The sequence below is a fragment of the Coturnix japonica genome, chromosome 20 (genome assembly GCF_001577835.2).
Source record: "Coturnix japonica isolate 7356 chromosome 20, Coturnix japonica 2.1, whole genome shotgun sequence".
Classification (NCBI taxonomy): domain Eukaryota; kingdom Metazoa; phylum Chordata; class Aves; order Galliformes; family Phasianidae; genus Coturnix; species Coturnix japonica.
In genome coordinates this window covers 11088882-11108382 of record NC_029535.1, presented here as the reverse complement: position 1 = coordinate 11108382, position 19501 = coordinate 11088882, and the positions used below count along the sequence as shown (strand labels likewise).

Genomic DNA, 19501 nt, shown 5'->3' with positions numbered 1-19501 from the left:
GAAGATGATTTTCCCCTGCCCCACACCACCTTTTTCATCATTCCCCAGTTGCATTTTGTGTCTCAGCTCTTAATCCCCTTTGCTTGAGTGTCTGATGGTGAGATGCTGTGGTGCACATGGCTGTTTTAGACACAAGGCAGAAACAGAAGATGGAATCAGCACTGAATCTGAGGCCCGTAAAGGCACGTCTCACAGTCAGATTAATAGACCAAGGTAGCAGTGATCAACACATAGAAAAATGTACAAAAGCATGACAACTCATGGCAGAGATTTTCTATCACTTTCCTACATCCTTTCCCCTCCTAGTGATTTTCTTCTCTGGGATCACACCATGTAGCCTGTAAGATCTGAGCCTGTTCTGGAGTGGGCTTTAAGATTAAAGCTGGTTCAAAGGTTTGTGCATTTCTTACGGGAATACCCCAACAAGAAGTTGGTATTTAGTGATTTGCTTTCTTTAAACCAGTTCTACTGAAAGCACATCTTGCTGCCCTTGTCAACTGAGTGCAGTTGTTCAATGATAAGTTCTTCTGAGAAACCAGGTAAGAAGAGACAATTTGTGTGCTCTGTGGACACCTGTCTATTTAAGGAATCAGAATGAACTCGAGTGAAGGGTCGCAGCTTAGTGACTGTGAAATAAGCTCTTTAGAAGACTTTGGAATAGACAAGTCAAGACTAAACGGGACACAGGTCAATTTTTCCATGTTCCTTTCTGCAATGGGGAAGAAAACACCCTGTTAATACGAAATCTTCTCTATTAAGCTGTTTTTAAATTGCAGAATGGAAAAGGTTTTATTTAACATCTGTGGTCGTGATGTAACTCTGGCAGGGAAGCTGGTGTATTTGTAGCTTAGCTAAGCCTGGAGCTGAGAGAGCTAATGATTGCCTCAGCTTCTGGTAAAGTGCAGTTCTAAGGGCATTTTCAGCCTTCACTTCTTCCTACCCTCCCTTTTAAAAGATTTCAAAACCAAGCCTTTAATTTTCAGCAAGACCTTTTCATGTGACCTTTAGTCCGTAGCAAGGGTTATTTTGACAGTAAATCAACACAAGGTAGCAGGGTCCTTGGGCTGAATTCTGGGGACGTGTTCTCACAGTGTGAGCTGAGGTATCCATCACTATTATCTGTCACTGTTGTCCCACAGATATCTACCCGTAATGCTTCCCAGTATTTTGGGGGGGGGTTGTAGCAGCTTGTGACAACTGAGAATGGGAAGCCCTCTTCACTTCTACAGTTGTGGCACAGAGTATTTTATGACATTGATCAGTAAAGATCTGAAGATCAAAATCAATAGTTTGCGATTAGTATTATTCCATGCTTCTCATTTGGCACAGAAAAAGAAAAGGGTTGAATTCTGAAGGCTCAGAGTCTTTCAAGGTCTCCCATGCTTTTTAAAATGCTACAGTTTAGAAGTTTCATAGAAGCAATGGTAGACTCCCCAAGGAGTGTCTCTGTCACAGGGAAGGTATTTCACAATGCTGGGGAAGACAAGCTAAACACAACTCGTATACTCTAGGCAAAACACAGTATTGTTATTTGAGGTTTTTGCTCATGTTTGTTTATATGCTTCTAATGCTACGGCTCTCTCCAGTTGCAGATCTTAAAAAGTTTTGTAAATATTGATGAATTCAGCTTAGGAAATGGGAAAGTACAGTAATTCCCGTTTTACAGAAGGGAAACTGAAATGCATTTGAAAATCAAGATCTTGAAGTTATTATATGGATATTCAGCATGAGAGCAAAAGAAACTTATTGTGTTTTTACTCAAATACTGGTTCTGTCACACCAAAATCTTCAAATTCCATTGCATTATAGATGATTACCCACCCACATGATGACAGTAGCAGTGTGGAAAAATAGGTCTGTTGAGCAAACTGAGAACAAGGTAATCCTTAGAGGAGGATCCAGAAAAACAGAAAGGCAGGTGAATAGCTCAAACTCCACATGGCAAGGAATCTTCCAACTGGCCATGACCTGCTGGAGATATCGACCTCTGCAATAAACATTGCAACACTCAACCACAGAAGGAGTCTCTAATTAGTAAGTTAACACATGGTTCAAGAAAATTAAGACATTTCTTGACTTCACAGTCAATGTTTACTCTACCAAAAATTAAGTTTATTAGAACTCAAGAAATTGAGGTCAATGGCAAGATGTTCTGATAGCCAGCTTGGAAATACTCAGGACACAACTGGCTCTTCCCTTTTCTTTTGATAACTAGAATCACTCTCCGCTTTGCATTTGCTTGTCTCTTTTAGCAATCTCATCCTCCCCAAGCAGGGAAGGGAGCTGTTTAGTAGAGCATTCATGCATTAGAGGATGCTGTGAGGATGAGTTGCTGACATAGACCGATGTTTTCGGACAGAGCTGGCAGCAGTCTAGAAGCTTCCTTCATCTTCTACGCATCACCGCAGAGAGTCACATCCAGTTTAAGAAGAAGAATTTAGGAATCTGTCAGAACATTTCATTGTCTCAAAGAATATGGTTCATGTTTAGGAGACAGGAATTTCACTAGTGTTTAGTGTGTCGTGGGACATGATACTGGAAATGCTCATTTCTCTTTACTGTATCTTAATATTCTTCTGCTGAGAAATGTAACGTGCAGTTGCCTTGTTCACATGCAGTTAACATAGTCCAAGTTGTGTTATGACACTGAAAAGCTCTGAAAATATTTACAGTTCCAGTGGTATTAATTTGTTAATGTAAGTAAGTGATCCAAAGCTGCCAAAAACACTGGGATTTTTCAAAGGCAGGAAATGCTGAGCTTCCCTTTAATTCAAACAGCACTTGAAATCTAAAATAAAGGCCTACATCTATAAACCAAAGCTTTTAGTTGCTGTGTGACAGTCCTAAGCCTGGAGTAATAGCTGTTACATGACTTTTTGAGAGAGCTTTCAGAAGATGACTATACAAACACTTGAATCAGACACAACTTCATATAATTTACTGGATTTATAAGTTAAACCTGTAACACCTGCATGGATTACTTTGCTTTACTTTTGATCTGATGTATCTGCTTCTGCTGAAACAAATCTGACAGCACAAGTCTCTGGAGAGCCAACAGATTCTTGCTCTATTTCTGATTTTCAAGCTTCTATTTCTATGAGATGCCAAAGTGAGATCTGGCAAATACAAGATTTATTTAGTTAAATATTTGCCCTATAACCTCTGTGTTTCATAGATACCAATAGCTGGTCTCTAAACCTTCAAGAAATGGCAGTTAATTCTTTTTTAAACTGTTATGGAGCACTGCTTTGTTTCATCCAGGGGGACCATCTTTGTCTGTGTCCTTTAGAGTATTTTTTGATAAAAGACCTAACAGATATGTAAAGATACTATTAATCCAGCAGCTCATCTCCAAGATCACAAAGAAAAGGGATTCAACTCTAACAGGTATATTGCTGTGAGCTAAACTCATTTTGCTTCCATTGCCTTTATTAGAGCCAGAAGAAAATATGAAAACTTTATCTGCCTTTATCATTAGTCAACCAAAAGGCACTTGAGTTATGTTTAGTTGAACTCAATACCCTCTGGGCCACATCCCAAATACTCCTATACATTGCTTTTGGAGGGATTAGAGCAGACTATATCAGTAGCTCATCAGATAAAACCCTTGCCTAAAATCCTGCTGTTAATTGTTGTTCAAATACCTGGCCATAGTCTCCTCAAGGGAAGAGCCAAGTTTCCTCATATGTATGACTACCAAATGCAACCATCCCCCTTGGGAAAACAATCTATCTGTTGCTCTGCTCATTAAAGTGTCAAAAGAGCACATCTGATAGAAGGAAACTTCTCCAAAACACTGTAATTTTTCCCAAAAAATACAGAGAAAAAAAACTTATGAAGATTAAAAGATGCTGAGTAACAATACAGCAATACACCAAGGACATCTTACTAGTGGGTCTGCTGTGAGTTCAGAGCCAGTCTACAAATTCAGTGACACCATCCAGAAGGACCTGGACAGGCTTGGAAAATGGGTCCACAAGTACCTCATTGTTTCAAACCTGATTGTTTCTACCTGTACAGGTGTAACAGCAGACTTAATTTCAGGTACTGTGTGAGCAGTCCTCACTGAAGATAAACAAGAGAATTTAAACAAACAAATGAATAAGACAGATGCCTCATCTGCAGGACCTGCACAGACATGAGAGACTTCCAGTACGTGCCACAAAATGTTTGCAGAAAACTGAAAGATGTTCCACCACTAGAAACATTTTGGAACAGGATGAATTGTGGACTAACAGACACACAGGGTTCATATATTAAACACTGATGTATTCCTTGTTGGTACTGAGTTGCCAAGAAGTGGCAAGGAAGGCAGGGCTGCAGAGATAGACAGCTCTGTATCAGCCAGATACTTTCAATCGTAAAGGCAACTGATGTTCTGCTGGGACAGAATTATGGGATACTAAATAATCATGTTTACAATGTGTCCCATCCACAAAGGTGGAATAAAGTCTTCTACTGAGCCTCACCATAAAGGGATTTCCCAGAAAAGGGGAATCTCCAGCTCCCATCTCATGCACAAGTACCAGAAGGAATTCCCACTGGTTGAGTGGGTCCAGCTGTGCTGCAGAAATTCTACACAAAGCCCTACAGGGAGGGAAAAGAGAAATATCCATCACTGATGGCAAAGCATACAAGAAGGTTTGAATGGTGATGTTGGTCTTGACCAATAGGAAGGATTTTTCTTTGAAAGAACAAGGTTAAAAATCTGAGGAAATCTGCCTCCTTTACCTCCAGTCACAAAAGAATGGAAAACAGAGGGTTGACCCAGGATCTGTACTGTAAATACATAAGATTTGCATTGTTAGGAGCTGATATGTCTTTTTGGATAGAGCAGCCTTAGTAGGGGACTTTCTAAAGGATTATTTTCTTCATCCCTTTTTCCCCCTTTCTTTCCTCCACCACAAGAAGGGCAGACGTAGACATCCTGATATAAAATAACTTCATATCAGAATAAGTCATATTATCTAATACTGGAAATGCCATGCTGCTATTAGCACTGTGCCTACATGATATGGGTAGCAAGCTGCATTATTTCTACTGATCCCACTAAAACAGTACAGCCCTGTGAGGCTTTTGCTACCAATGATTCATTTCATAAAATCTATGCCTACACAAACCAACCATTTCATCTCCACTGTGTTTTCTCATTTCTAATACTTGTATTAATAAACACTGCTGATGTGTGGGAGGTTCAAGACGCTCAAACACAAAGAGCTCCGTGTAACTTCAGGGAAAAGGGTGAAGAGTTTGGGAATTCAAAACAACTCAGGCAGCAAAGAGCATGGGAAGGTTCTTTGATACTAAGCTGCACTGCAAAAGGCTGCAGCAAGTAACATGAAGGGGGAACGTGAAAAAGCACTACAGAGAGGACGTGAGGTGACAGGTGTGGGGGTTACACAGATCACAGAAGGGCTCCCATCAAAGTGCAAGGTGAAGCCAACAGTGCTCACTACAGTGAAGACCAGCACAAGACAGATCAAGTCCTTTTATGCAACTGAAAGAGAAATGAGGTCAGTGAGTTCAAGGAGTTTATATTACTCCACCACTAGATGTTTGCACTCGTGCACTGTTTTCACTTTTATTTACATAAGAAAGGTCTCCAGTAAGTAACTCTTGGCAACGTGCTCACAGCACAGATCTTGTCTGAGCATGTGGGAGAAAAAAAAATATTTTCAAAGCCTGCAAGTCATCGAATTCTTATGAAATCCACTCCTTTTCTCTTGAAGGAAATTGCATTGGCTTGGATCTAACATGTATCATTCAGTTAATCCACCCGTGGAAATAACCGTGGCTCAGATTATATCCTTTCAGAATAGGCTTTTTAAAAGGAGATAACTGACAAAGGGAAGGGTAGAGCAGCCTGAGAAATAGTTTGTTCTTGGAGAAGAAGAGAGACTTATGAATTAGGATTATGTTTTCACATATGTTATTGTTAACAAAGATCTCCAGGGAGAACTTTTGACATTAATTTTTTTTCCTCAGTGGGAACAAATCAAACTTATGAGAGAACGTAAAATACAAAAATTAGCTCCATGTTCATTAGTGATAAAGCAGGAACCCAAAATTTCCATTCTTGCTTTCTAGCAGTAGAACTGCTATAACATTTCCGCCTATGAAGGACAAAGACAAAGCTGAAGGAATACAGCGTGAGTACACACACTTAAACTTGAACACAATGTGTGTATTCTAGCTCTTTCTAGCAAGAACCAATTGCAGGAAGAGTGTTCAGCCCTTGGTCCCCCAGCCTAAGAAAGACATGGATCTATTGGAGTGGGTCAAGAGGAGGCCATGAGGATGCTGAGAGGGTTGGAGAACCAATCCCATGAAGATAGGTTGGGAGAGTTCAGGGGGAGGATCCCAAGAGACTTTCCAGTGGCCTTCCAGTACCTAGAAGGGCCTCCAGGAAAGATGAGAAAATATTCTTTGTAATACATCTTAAGCTGTTCATGGTTAATATATGAGGAGGGAGGTAGAAGATATGGATGCCATCAGGCAGTGAAGTGTATGTTAGTCTCCCTTATCAGGTCCTAAGAACAGGACTGTTGCATACAATCAGACTATTTAAAGCATCACCTCGGAGAGACAGCTTACATAGATTTTGCCTTCAGAAAATGTTTTTTATCATTGTTTTGGCTGCCTGGGACTGAATGTGCTCACCTCACTCATCTCACTCACAGCACCAGCTGGTTTTCTTTGTTATCTCCCCACACGTCACTCATAGACCCACAGACCCTAATGCAGATTTCAGAGTTCCTTGTATAAGTCAGCACACCTTTCACTCCCCATACCCAGCTTTGGCTCCCCATACCCAGCAACTTTCTCTGGATCTGACTCTAATCACTTTCAATTGCGCATAACAGAAAGATGAATCACAGGAAAAACACCTGAAAATACGTTCAGACACCTTCCATTACAGGATTGTTTGATTGTTTCCTTCCACACCTGACAACACTACATGGCACCAGTATCTGTCTTTGCCGGGTGTGTATGTTTCTGATACTGATCATTTTGCATTATGATGCTGGCAGAGCAAAGCCGGGCTCAGCACGGAGCCCTCGGGATCCTCATCAGAGCCACCCAGCCGCTGTTTTAGTATCACGGGGTGCACCAACCAACCCAGCACAAAACGCTGACAGGGATCCCATCATTTCTGAGCTGTGTGGGTAAGAGCCTCCCATTTATTCCCCCGTGCAGATGATGCCTCGCACCCCCAGCTGCCTGCGGCTCCCAGCTCTCTCCCCCGCAGTTGTGAAACGAGATGATGATCCGATTTTTCACCGCCGTTTTGTTTTGTGGACGTGAGAGGAGTTAAATAAACCAAAGCATGTGGATGCAATGACACGGTGTGAGTGCCAGCTTCTGTTTATGGACCAGCAACCCGGGCAGTTCAGTGGCGCCCCCTGGTGGCAGCATCACTCCTGCAGGCGGAGCGGCGTGTCCCCTCCTCGAGGTGGGATGTACCAATCGCTGATGTAACGGGGGGGATAATGATGTCGGCGCGGCTCGCTCCGGGCAGATGGGCTCCTTATGGGTGGTTATGGAGGATGAACGGACGCCTCGAGCTGTCTCAAGCCGCCTCGTGTGGCCATTGCCTCGCGCTGTCATCGTTTTTCTTCTCATTCTCCAAGTGGGTTTCCTCCTCTGAAGGGAAGGCGAATAGTTCGGCCCTGCCAACATGGCCGCCACCATGAAGAAAGCGGTGAGTGTTGGCTGCGGGCTCTCCCAGCCCTGTCCTGCTCTCCATGTCGCTTTGTCTCTCTCTGTCCCCGGTTCCCCTTCCTGGGCCGGGTCCCCTCAGCTCCCAGCCCGGCCCTTGTGAGACCTCGGGCTGCTCTGCCCGTTCCCTGCGGCCCTGTAAGGAGTATGGCATGTGGGCAGGTTGTTGTAGGGGTTATTTTGTGTTGTGGGGAGCATCTCGTGGTAAGGTTGGATTGGAACCTGATGAAGAGGCCGAGCCTTCGTGTTGACCTCTGATATTTGCAGGCTGCCGAAGATGTCAACGTTACTTTTGAGGATCAGCAGAAAATTAACAAGTTTGCGAGAAATACCAGCAGGATCACGGAGCTGAAAGAAGAAATAGAGGTGAAAAAGGTACACCTGCTTTACGTTTGGTTTGTTGAGTTAATTTCTGGTTGTAGCATAGAAAATAGTGGCCGTAACTAAGTAAAAGAAAGCCTTTATGGCAGCAAATCAGGCAGCAGTGGAATATGCCTCCTGTATTTCCTTAGTTTAGGTGGTTAATTATGCTGTTAATGAGACATAGTAAGTGTTGAGTAATTATTGGTACAATTCCACTGAATTTAAGATGCCCCAGATGTGAAGTTGGATATTCAGCTGATCCTGTGACATTGCGTTCACTGAAGTCACTCATACAGTACAAGTTTTATCACCTTTCTTACATCTTGACAGAAACAGCTTCAGAATCTGGAAGATGCCTGTGATGACATCATGATGCTTGACGATGATTCACTTTTCGTACCCTACCAAATTGGAGATGTCTTCATTAGCCATTCCCAAGAGGAGACACAAGAGATGCTGGAGGAGGCAAAGGTTTGTCAGAGCTAAAGGGAGCTCCTTTACTTCACAGTTTACTATTGGAGTACAAAGTTCTGTCCTACACAAGGATTTATAGACTAAATATAAATGAGAATCTTCTTTGATGCATCCTATGTGCGTACTCTCATCATTCACCTATATAGGTTCTCTAATGCAATACATTCATGTTTGGTTTATGATTTTGGGGAGGGAAATGTGTGCAAATGTAAGCTCATGGAGTTGTCATTAGACAAAGTATTGATGGGTTTCAGTTGGCTCCCTGAACGTGTTACAGCACACCTTGACTAGAAGTTGTCAAGGAGGTGCCTTTTAATCATTGAAGTGTTGCTGCCAAACATGGCTCAGTTTGCTGTACGTAACCAGCTGATTTCTTTCTTTTTCAGAGAAGTTTACAAGAAGAAATTGACACATTAGAATCCCGAGTGGAATCAATTCAAAGAGTGCTGTCTGACCTGAAAGTTCAGCTCTATGCCAAGTTTGGAAATAACATAAATCTCGAGGCTGAGGACAGTTAAAAGTTCTCTAAAACACGACGTGTCTTTTCCTTGTTTATTAATTGTTTGATACTTATCAAAAAATTCCAAAAAATGTTTAAAAAAAAGAAAAAGTGACCTATTTTTTTCTTTTATTTTTTCTACTTTCCTGTCTCGGGTTCCATCTATTTAATGAGAGCTCTCATATTTTGGTTTTTGCAGTTATTTATTTGCTCAGGAAAGCAGTAGCTTCATACTGTTGGTAAAGCACCAAGGTTGGCATGTTTGCATTGTTTGCTAAAGTAATAAAGTCAGGCATATATTATAGTTTCCTTGGTCTTGTTTTCATCTCTTGTAAATACTTAAAATCTGTTGTATAAAAGCAACAGAAGTGGGGAACTGTTTTTTTTCTTCTTTTTACACTGTATTGATGGACAGGTGACATTTAGGGCACGGTCTTGCATTGAGCTGTGAGATTGTAAATCAGAATGATGAGTCCTTAACCTCTTTAATTTTCCTCAAGGTTCATTTTCTAAATCCATCTTTACATATTTAAAAAAAATAAAGTCTTTTTAGTTTAGGCTGAGTTTGACCTGTAATAAGAAGCATCCAGCAGATGGCAGCAGAGAACTGGGGGAGCTGCTTCATGGTAAACTTGTGTCTGGGCTCTGCTGGCCAGAACAGATTGTGTTGAAATGGAAACTGTGACTGCTGTGATTATTCTCATTAATTGATTGATAACACTTTAATTCCTAAGGGACTGCTGTGCCAGCTCTTCTGTTCCAAGCATAGTTATGGCTGCGTACCCTGCAATTTTCAGGATGGATATGGCTTCTTTAAAGAAAAGGGGGGGGGGGGAAAGCAGTTAGCATTTGTTTCAATGTGATGTGAATGGCAGCTGTAAAGCAGGTGAGGACCTTGTTCACTATATGACCCAAAGGGAGAATGCTGGTAAGGTGTGGGGTGATTGCATTAATCCTGTTCTTTGATATCCTACAAATGGAATTATCCACATAAGTAGCTTTTTTTTCCCTCCTTTGTGACATATTTCTATATATCACACAGTACTTTGGAAATTTCTTCCCACTTGCCTTGTTTATCTTGTTCAGATAATGCAAAATATCAAATGCTCTGTGAAAAGCCCCAGGATTCTCTGTACCTCTGTATGTCGTGAATCATGTAGCTGCACCTGATCATATGTATATATTCAAAGTTGGTGCCAGAACACTCATCATTGACTGTCATTCTCTGCTGTCAGGGGACTCGCATCTATAAACCACTTCAAAGGTGAACTGCACAAAAACAGTGGTGTTATTTTTAACTAAGAGAGCTTTTTCTTAGAGCATTGAACGATGATCTTTTAGTGATTGATCGAATTAGCATTTTAGCTCAATTTGTATTAAAATGCAGCTTCCATACTGTTCTTGTTTTGGAAGCCATAGAGGCCCCAGAGGCTTTTCACTTGTATACAACAGCTAAGACAAGTGAACTAGCCAGAGAAAAATAGCTCATCTCCCTTTGTGGTGTTGAGTAGACTAGCCAGATTTTCAGAATAGCCTGACAATGCCTTTAAGACAGGACACAATCACTGTATTTGCTGTATTTTCAGGGACTTGGTTTTGGTTCATGGCTGTTTCCACTGATATAAGTTGACCATGCTCTCCACATGATGATCTCTAGTTTAACCTTTGCCAGTGGAACCTCGGTTATTGCTCATCTCTCTATAGATGAACATTTTAGTCTGTAATAAAATGTGGCTGATGATTATCCAATAATTATAGGAGGTGGCAGGTAGCTGAAGTACAAATAATTCTGTGGTGTTAAATGGCACTTCAAAGCAAAGAGAGATTGAATGCCATACACTGAAGCCATATTTTGTATGTGAGCAAAAGGATTTTGAAGTACTTTGGTTTGTATGAGTCAGTGGTTAGGATAATTTATCTAATAGTATTCTAATAGTCTGATTCATGCTAGAGTTAAAAAACAACTTGGATGCATGTAGGCATGATAAGGCCTGACAGAAAGTATTTACAACCAAGTTTGTCTCTGTATTGATTGTATGAGTCATGCAGAGAAACAAATGATTTCTGTAATTAAATGTTTGCTGAGGGGTTCACCTTGGCACGAGGTGATGCAGACCTGGAGCTGGGGGGGAGCAGATCCAGGTATCACTGCTTTGAATGCTATTACCACCCATACAGGGTGAGGGCAAAACAGGATGCCCTTGGTGTTGAAATTGAGGCTTGGCTAGAACTGCAGCTGGCCATTTCCTGAAGCTGTGAGGAGAACATCCTGTCCCCTTAAATGCAGCCCAGCACTAGTGAGGGAAAGCATTCCGTGGATTTCTAGATTGTCAAGTTTTATTACTTCCTTTAAGCATGATAAGGGAGACTTCCCCCTCCTTGGCTCCTATTGTACTTTACATGAAAAAAACCAGAAATGGAGATGATGTGTGTAGTTGTAGGCACATCTGCCAGAGCCCACAGTTGAAACTGTGTAGACCTGGGCATATCTGTCATTATTCTGTAGATATTCGCTCAGCCTTCCTTGTGCCTTGTCATCTGAAATGCTTATTGCAGCAAGGTAAGAATGTGTAAGTATCTATATATTATCCAAACAGGACGCTGCTGGAACACAGTTTACTTTGCAGAAAGTGCTGCTACACTGTGCATACAGAAAATAAATATTAAGAATTACCAATAGGAGAAGATGGGGCAAAATGGACTTGATGAGTTTGGCACTTAATTACACATTTTATTATGTTTATGATCTTTGATTTCACAGAAGCACTAAGAAATCAGCCATAGAATTTATTTTATTGGTCAGTTTGTTGTGCAACGATTGCTGGAGCTACAGCTGAGAATGCGTTTCCTTCTGTTCTCATCACCCTCTAGCTTTGTGTATTAGTGATGTTAAGAGACATATGGTGGCTTACAAACATTGCTGTGAGATCACTGTTGCAGAGGTACTGCAGCTCTGTTACCCTCCTGGCAGTTGGTTCCTACGTGATGCAGAGACAGAGGAGTGGTTAAATTTATTAGGAACCAAGAAGTGTTACAGCACAGGTATGTATTTCCTTGTGCAGTTGCTTCTCTGGCACCTCCTTATTGTGGGTTCAAAGTGCCATGGCATGAACTGGATATGTTATTGTGGGTAAGTGTGGATTCCAGTCTACTGCTCAGCATGGGTTGGTTTTGTTTGTGGGTTTTCTTTGTTTCATTTATGTTTAAGTGCTTGAAATAACTGGAATGCACAAAGTACAAGACTACATTCAGTGCTTCATTGGATACCATAGCTGTCAAATTTGAATACTATTTGACATATACAATATTGCTGATTCCTACTGCGATAGCCATCTTTATCTCAGGAGGGATGTGGCACTTGCTATGTTGCATTCCAGCCACGTGCCCCTCGTGCACAGTAAAAATGGCATTTAATTGATGCTTTGCATTTTGACAGCCAGTTTGGTCTCTGCTTGCTTTAACATTTCCAGACAGCAGATTGCTGGGAAGTTGTGTGTATTTAAGATGCTGTTTGCTGGTGACATCAGTACAAGGATTTCACATCAGGCTGACTTCTCTTCATTGTTGCTGGCTTGGAGGCTCTTGACACATAATTTTATTGCCATTATATTTGATACGGCAGACATATTATAAAATGAAATGCAGTTCTATTTTCTATCAAAGCAGAGATTTATTTAATATAATCATGAAGTTTCAGCCAGTGCCTGTTGTTATGACAACATGCAGTAACTTTGTGGTTGGCATAGGAATTATCTCAGGAACATTCTGAGTTTCGTGTCAGATAGTTTGTAACATTTTCCTTATAACAAACAGGAGATGCTGGGGGTGAAATCACAGCCTTTTCCCATCTGCTCCCTAAATGATGGTTTCAGTTCCCTCTTATTTCAAAGGTGAAGTTCTTTTTGGTATGGAAGTTGATACATAAGGTCAGGAGATTTTCAAAGGACTTTATCTGTAATCTGGTATTTTCTTTTCTCCTTAGTAGTGCAAAGGAGAATACAAAGTTTGCTTTCTGTATTCCATGTTAGTTGTGATGCCCTGGTGCCCTGGTTCAGGCTCACCTGGGGCTCACACACTGCACAGCACTCTGACAAATGCACGTGCAGGTTCATGATGAAATGTTTGTTTCAATTAATTAAGATGGGTATTAAGAAGATGAATACAATTTACAATTTGGAAGAACAAACTGGTTAAAAATATAATTAAAAATAACAATTAAAAATGTAAGATGGAAGTGTGGTTATTTCACAGCCAAAATAAATCAATTTCCCTTAGCTATAATGAACTTTGAATGGAGCTATGAGAGCCATTGCCTATAAACAACCTCAGCTGTTTCCAGTGATTGCCCCTTCACTGTTATATACGTGTAGATTTATTCTGTGCTACTTATCAAATAAAGCCACAGAGTTAGCTGTCACACATCACTGCACCACTTACACCAATAGCTGAAGCATATCAATGGCATTCTCATGTTCTATTATGTTTATCAGTGTAATGAGAGGAGAAAGTTCTAGTTCAGGTTTGAGAATGCTGTTGTCTTGGTTATTTGGCTGTGTAATAAAACTGAATTGGAGAACTCCAGTAGTTTGAATATATAGGAACATTTTCATGTATTTAAGGCACAAAGCAAACATAGAAACTGCTACAACTCAGAAAAATGGAGTATTTCCATTTCACAGCTACTTACGGTTCATTTGTGAAGCAGCTGAATAAGGGATATCTAAGAATCTGCTTACAACTTGCTGTGCAGAGATGACACCAGCAACACTTGTGATTTCTGCACTATGGTTTTCTCTTCACAGTGCATTAATGAGTTCCATTCTAGCCATTCCTAAAAGGGTTCTGAGCACAGAAGAATAATGCAGCCTAATGTTTGATAAGGGACGATGAGATGAAAAACACCTTCAAGCCTACAGCTGTTCCTTCCTTCATTACTGATATTAAGCTCTATTAGAGCATTTATAGCTTGCAAGGGATTGTAGTCATGGTATTGACTAGCATGGGAATGCCACTCCAAATGATAAGGCCCTTAGTATGACGGTGATATTTCAGAGGATATCAGAAAAAATTATGTGGGTGAAGTTTTTTTTTCTATTTTTTTTTTTTAACAGCTCATTGGAATTGATTTATTTTTCTCTCCCCCGTTTCTGCTGCCTTTTAAGAAGAGCTAATCTCCTTTAATCTCTGTACTCTGTGAAGCGGTTACTTGGCATTGCTTATCTGAGATTTTTGAAGCAGTGTGGAGTACAGGGATGGCAGCCAAGAGCTCACCTATCCCTGGTGTCCACCAAATCTTCAGCTGGAAAAGAGCAACCATTTCGTAATCTCTAACAGGAGGAAGAACACTTTCATTTCACTGTTGTGGGAATACAGGTGGAATAAAGGTGGACGGCAGTGATGGGGCTGCAGGCATGAAGCATGGGTGGCTGTCCTGCTTTCAGCTCACTGTTTGCCTGGACCTAGGAAAGCTGGATTTTGAGTGTTAAAATGTATTTAGAAGAGCTGGAGATATGGATGCTCACTTTTCAACCAGACCATGCAAGTTCCCCCGTGTTTACAGAACAACATTGGCTGAAATCCTTAGACAATACTTTATAAAGTAAACAGGGCTAAAATAAACTCAAGAGCAAAATAAGTTGAGCTGAGGACATGATTACAACTAATTTCCATGGGTTGCATGTCATTCCGCATTCACAGTACACTTATAAACACTTCTCATCTGGTCATTGATTTCTCTTATCCTAAGGAACAACTTCATGCATAAGCACCAAGAATAGGAAAATGAATGCCCAGCTCCTCTCTATGATGAATGTCACGCATGTAGAGTAAAGCTGTATCAGTGCTTTTGTCCCCCCTGCTGTTATATTCTTGGCACACACTCTGAATTTGAGCAAAAAAGATAGACCCAGTCTTGTGAGTCGTTCTCTTGATTGATCTAATTTGCCTTGAAGGTTAATGTATTCTAAACTAATTCAGAGATTAATAATGACTTAAAGGTATATGAAAGGCATTTAACTGTATACAAAATGAGCGTTGTAACCTAGTTTATTATCTCTTCAATGACTTTGGAAGTTCATTTGATGAAATTTCAGTTAGCTGATTGATACTGAGCAGCAGATGCAAAGAAAGAAGTGTTTTCAGAGCTCACTAGCTGTTTCTGGAAAAGAATGTCATTTCTTTTGCTTGTACTACAGGTAAAATACTTATTTTCAAGGTGATAATTAATGTTCTTTATATGAAATTTTAAGTAGTGTTTTCCTTAGAATCCTTTCAATGTGAATTGATCCAGTCTTGGACAGCACGCTCCTAGGATGCGTTCTGGAGAAGAATGGAGTCAGCTGTGGGCTGTTCAGCTCATGATGCAGCGTAAGAGGCAGAAGGGGTGCAGCCAGTGAGGTGTCTGTCAGAAAAGCCCAGAACAATTGTGTGCTGGTTCTGCTTCCCAGCAATGAATGTCACTAAGCCTTGGTTCAGTGCACCAGTGTTTTGTGATGGCCACTGGACAAACTATGAAGTCCCCTTAAACACTGAACCATGTTCCTTTGTGGATTGCAGCACCGTGGATGCAGGTACACACACAGATAAAAGAGCAGCTTATGAGTTCAGTTTGAGGTGTACGGACTTGTAATAGACTTGGGGAAAACAGACGTGAGCGTTTCTGTACGACAGGCTGCTGTTAGTCATTGTAATTCGCAACATATGTTAACTGTGAATGTTTTTGCTACTTAGGCAATACATTATTGGAGGGTATTCTCTTGGACAAAGAACTGTCAAATAACATTAGCACAGCCTGTCCATCTTTTTTATTTTTTTAAAGAAATAAACCTTGGCAGCAGTGTGGTATCAGTCTCTAGATTAAATTAAAGGTCTGCAAAGTGCATACATCATATAATTTTCTATACAAGAAAGCATAGGTTTGCTGCTGCCACTGCAGCTTGAGAGAGATTGCATTGGCTTTACAGCAGAGTTATTCAAGGTAGGAAGCTTTCTCATTTTAGCTATGAACATTGCAACATGCATCATGGGGATGATACTTCGCTGTGACCTGAAAGAGGGAAAGTCATCTGCTAGGGCAGCCCGGTGAAACCTTAAAAATGATACTAAAGCATAACCCCAAGTAACATGAAATTACTGTCAGTGTCTGGGAGTTTCTGACAGCTGGTGTTCAGTTTATGCTGCCACAACTTGGTCTAACCAGCACCGCAGAACTGAAATCAGTGGTACTGAAACCTGGTGGGTTCACAAGGCACGTTCTGAGGTTTTCTATCCATATGCAGTAATGCAGTAAACCAGTATATTGTGTGTGATTCTAAAACGTGTATCATGATAAAGGCATTGAGTAATGCAGCATCTCAAGATGCACCAAAAGACAATATGATGCTGGGTGTACAAATCCCTTCAGATGTCACCATTCACCTCGAATGCACACTTATATCTCAGAGACATCTCCCTTTCTTAGTCCTGCAGTGTTCCAGCATCACTCTGCACTTTGAGCTTCTCTTTGCTTTTGTGCTGGTATCTTGAATGCTAATAACAGCACCTGTAACTATCATGTAAGTATCCAAAGATAGTTTCTGCCTCGAGTTCACAAACAGAACTACAGTAGTTAAAAAAAAGTGAATTTCTCAGTTTTTCTTTTCCCTCCAGGATCAATTTAGTTTTGATGGCAGCTAAAGGAGATGCAGTCAAATCACTTTACTGAGTGAAGACTGTAGAATTCAGCTGGGTACAAAAGCAAAGCTCTTCCTGGTGTCAGGAGCAGGATCAGACTGTGCCTTTCACTCTCTTTGGTCATCCTCCAGATCTGTTTCATACTTTCGGATTCTTTATGGTAATATCACAGCACTCAGCAGTGAAGGTGTTGTTTACCTCATAGCTGCTCAGTTGTGCCAATAGGTTGGAAGGCAGCATACTTACCATCTTCCTTACCACAGAAAATTACTTCTCTCTTTCTTTCCCATTTGATTTGCTTTGATATCTACGTCCATGGCACTTTTTCTGTCTAACTTACCAGAATGATTCTGTAATGCTTATGATTAAATGTGCAATTAAGACTTAAGCGCTATTAGCACGAGGGATTTTGAAATTAGGATGGGACTGTAACACTGACATCAAATTTAAATGTCAGCACCGCTGGAATAGGAAGTGTGACTTTCATCTTTCAGTCAACAGCTCTTCCATGCAAATTGCTCATGGGCACAAAGCACGACGAGGCGTCAGGACTCAACGTCCCCAGCGGCAGCACTTAGCAGACCTATAATGGATTTACCCACAGTCATTTTTGGAATTATGTGTGTGCTGACAGCATACAAACGACATGGCACAAATTATATTATTTTCTCTTGTTTATCAACTTGTCACCGTGGCCCTTTCCCTTTTTTTCAGTGCTGTGCTGTAAATCTGAGTCATGCAGAGAAAGTCATCAAGATGCACCGGCCTGTCTAGATTTCCACCAATATTATTATGAGGAATACATTAATTTGTCTGTATAGAAAAGATTTAAAGGTTGTTGCATTCATTTGTTACCAGAGATAGAGCACTTAATCACACAGGCTCTGTTCAGCAAGAAAATTATCTCTTCTTCTCAAGTCCATTAATAGTTCTTCTACAGAGTCTCAAGAAATATAAATACTGGAGGATATTAATGAAAATGGCATCTATATCTGATGTATTAGTGCCCAAAAATGTGATGAAGTGCTCTGTTAATTAACATCTTTTTGTTATGATACTTGTAAAAGTACAGTCATTTTTCAAAGCTGACTGAGCTGCCCAGAAAAGGGCAGTGGTGTGGCCTGGGTTAGCTGTTGTTTTGTCAGAGATTTGATTATGCAAACCAGCAACACACGGTGCACCCCACATATATCACAATGCAGAAAGCAAAGTGTTAGTTTGGGTATTACTGCAGTAATCTGAGCAATCCTCTTACTGCTTTCCTACCACCAAGCAACTGGTGGTATTATTGCATCAGGAAGGACCGGTACACTGGGAGAAGTATTTTCTAGAACAGCTAATCAGTCCCTCACTTGCTTGCTGGGTGAGTTTACTATTTAGAAGTTAAATATTGGTTCTTGTTAGCATGACTTTTATTCAGCTTCTTTTGCTGACAGAGGCACCTTAATAGCAGTAGTTAAAAAATGTATCATCTCAGCATTGGCACATACTTCATACCCCAAAAGACATTAAATTCACTTTACTTCACTACATTTGCATTCTGCAGTTGTTAATGAGTTAATGATCTGTACAATTTTAATGAATAGAACATAAATGAAGAGACAGGAAAGGATATTAGAGCGAGTGAAACCCATGAGCTAGGGCTCTAATTACACTCCCATCTTCAGGTCGTTAACCACATAACTACCTGTGGACAATAAGATAATTACTCTCTCATGATGCTAATGAATTTGCTTTTTGTTTGGATTGATAAATATCTTAATATCCTTTCTATGAGCAATTCAACTCACTGACATCAGTAGAGACTGCCCAGACCTCCCAGTTCTGCTCTGATGTTTGGCTAACACTTGCTCAGAGTTCAGCTCCCTTTTGGCTGCTATGGACACTGTCAGGTTCATGTCAGCCCTCTGCGCCACCTCTCAGTTACAAGGCATTTACTGCCTTGAGAAAGTGTTTTGTTCATAAACAGTCTCAGTTTCTATTGTTGGCATCAGATGCAGTGCAATCGATTTCCAGAGAAACTAAGGAACCATTTGCTTGGGGTCAGCTCTGGAGACTGTCAAGAATGTCAATAGCTGAACTTATGAAGTCTTGTGAGCTTGAAAGAGAAGTGTTTCCATAACACTGGATGCTAGAGAAAATTGAAATGAGCTGGGAAAATAAACCATCGGCTTCCATCCATTGCACTTATGGATACATAAAACAGTGTAATTCATGATTCATATTCTGCAGACATCGTGAACAAAAACTCTTTACACTTTAAAATGGCTTTGAAAATACTCGTGTTATGGAAGACTCTGAACTGAAAATGGATGTTTCATCTTTCATTTACTCAGTACCAGAATTAGAGAGCATTTGATTCCTTTGCTCTCATGGCAGAACGGTTAGCTGGTGAATTAGAAAGGACAGGAAAAAGTTGTGCAACTAATTAGAGCAGGATGGCTGTGCTGTCTGCAATGACCTGCTTGCGTCGATCAACTTGCAGGGGAACACGAAGCATAATGTGATGAAAGTGTTAACTGCTGTAGTGGAAATGCTGAGTCAGAGCCTGAAGCAGTGATGGAGCACCTGGTGGAAGGCAGGGCCAACCCAGGGGAGCTCAGGTGTAAGCAGTGCATCTTAGGGACTGGAAGGGCTGCAGGCAGGATCTACCCCTTACCAGACCTCATTTAAGGGCTGGCAGTGAAGGTTGAAAGGGTTTTGTTGGTGATCCATGCGTACCTGTGGCCTTCCAAGGGTAAGCAGGTGTTTTTCCTTTGTTTCTGCATCCATGGC

At 40.9% G+C, this 19501-nt stretch overlaps 1 protein-coding gene across 1 annotated transcript; it reads left to right on the top strand.

The window, feature by feature from the left end:
* Positions 1-7565: 7565 nt before the first annotated feature.
* Positions 7566-9359, top strand: PFDN4 (prefoldin subunit 4). The gene is made up of 4 exons (XM_015882103.1): positions 7566-7702; positions 7987-8094; positions 8413-8553; positions 8943-9359. The coding sequence occupies exons 1-4, from the start codon at positions 7679-7681 to the stop codon at positions 9072-9074; spliced, it is 405 nt and encodes a 134-aa protein (XP_015737589.1). The 5' UTR covers positions 7566-7678; the 3' UTR covers positions 9075-9359.
* Positions 9360-19501: the final 10142 nt, after the last annotated feature.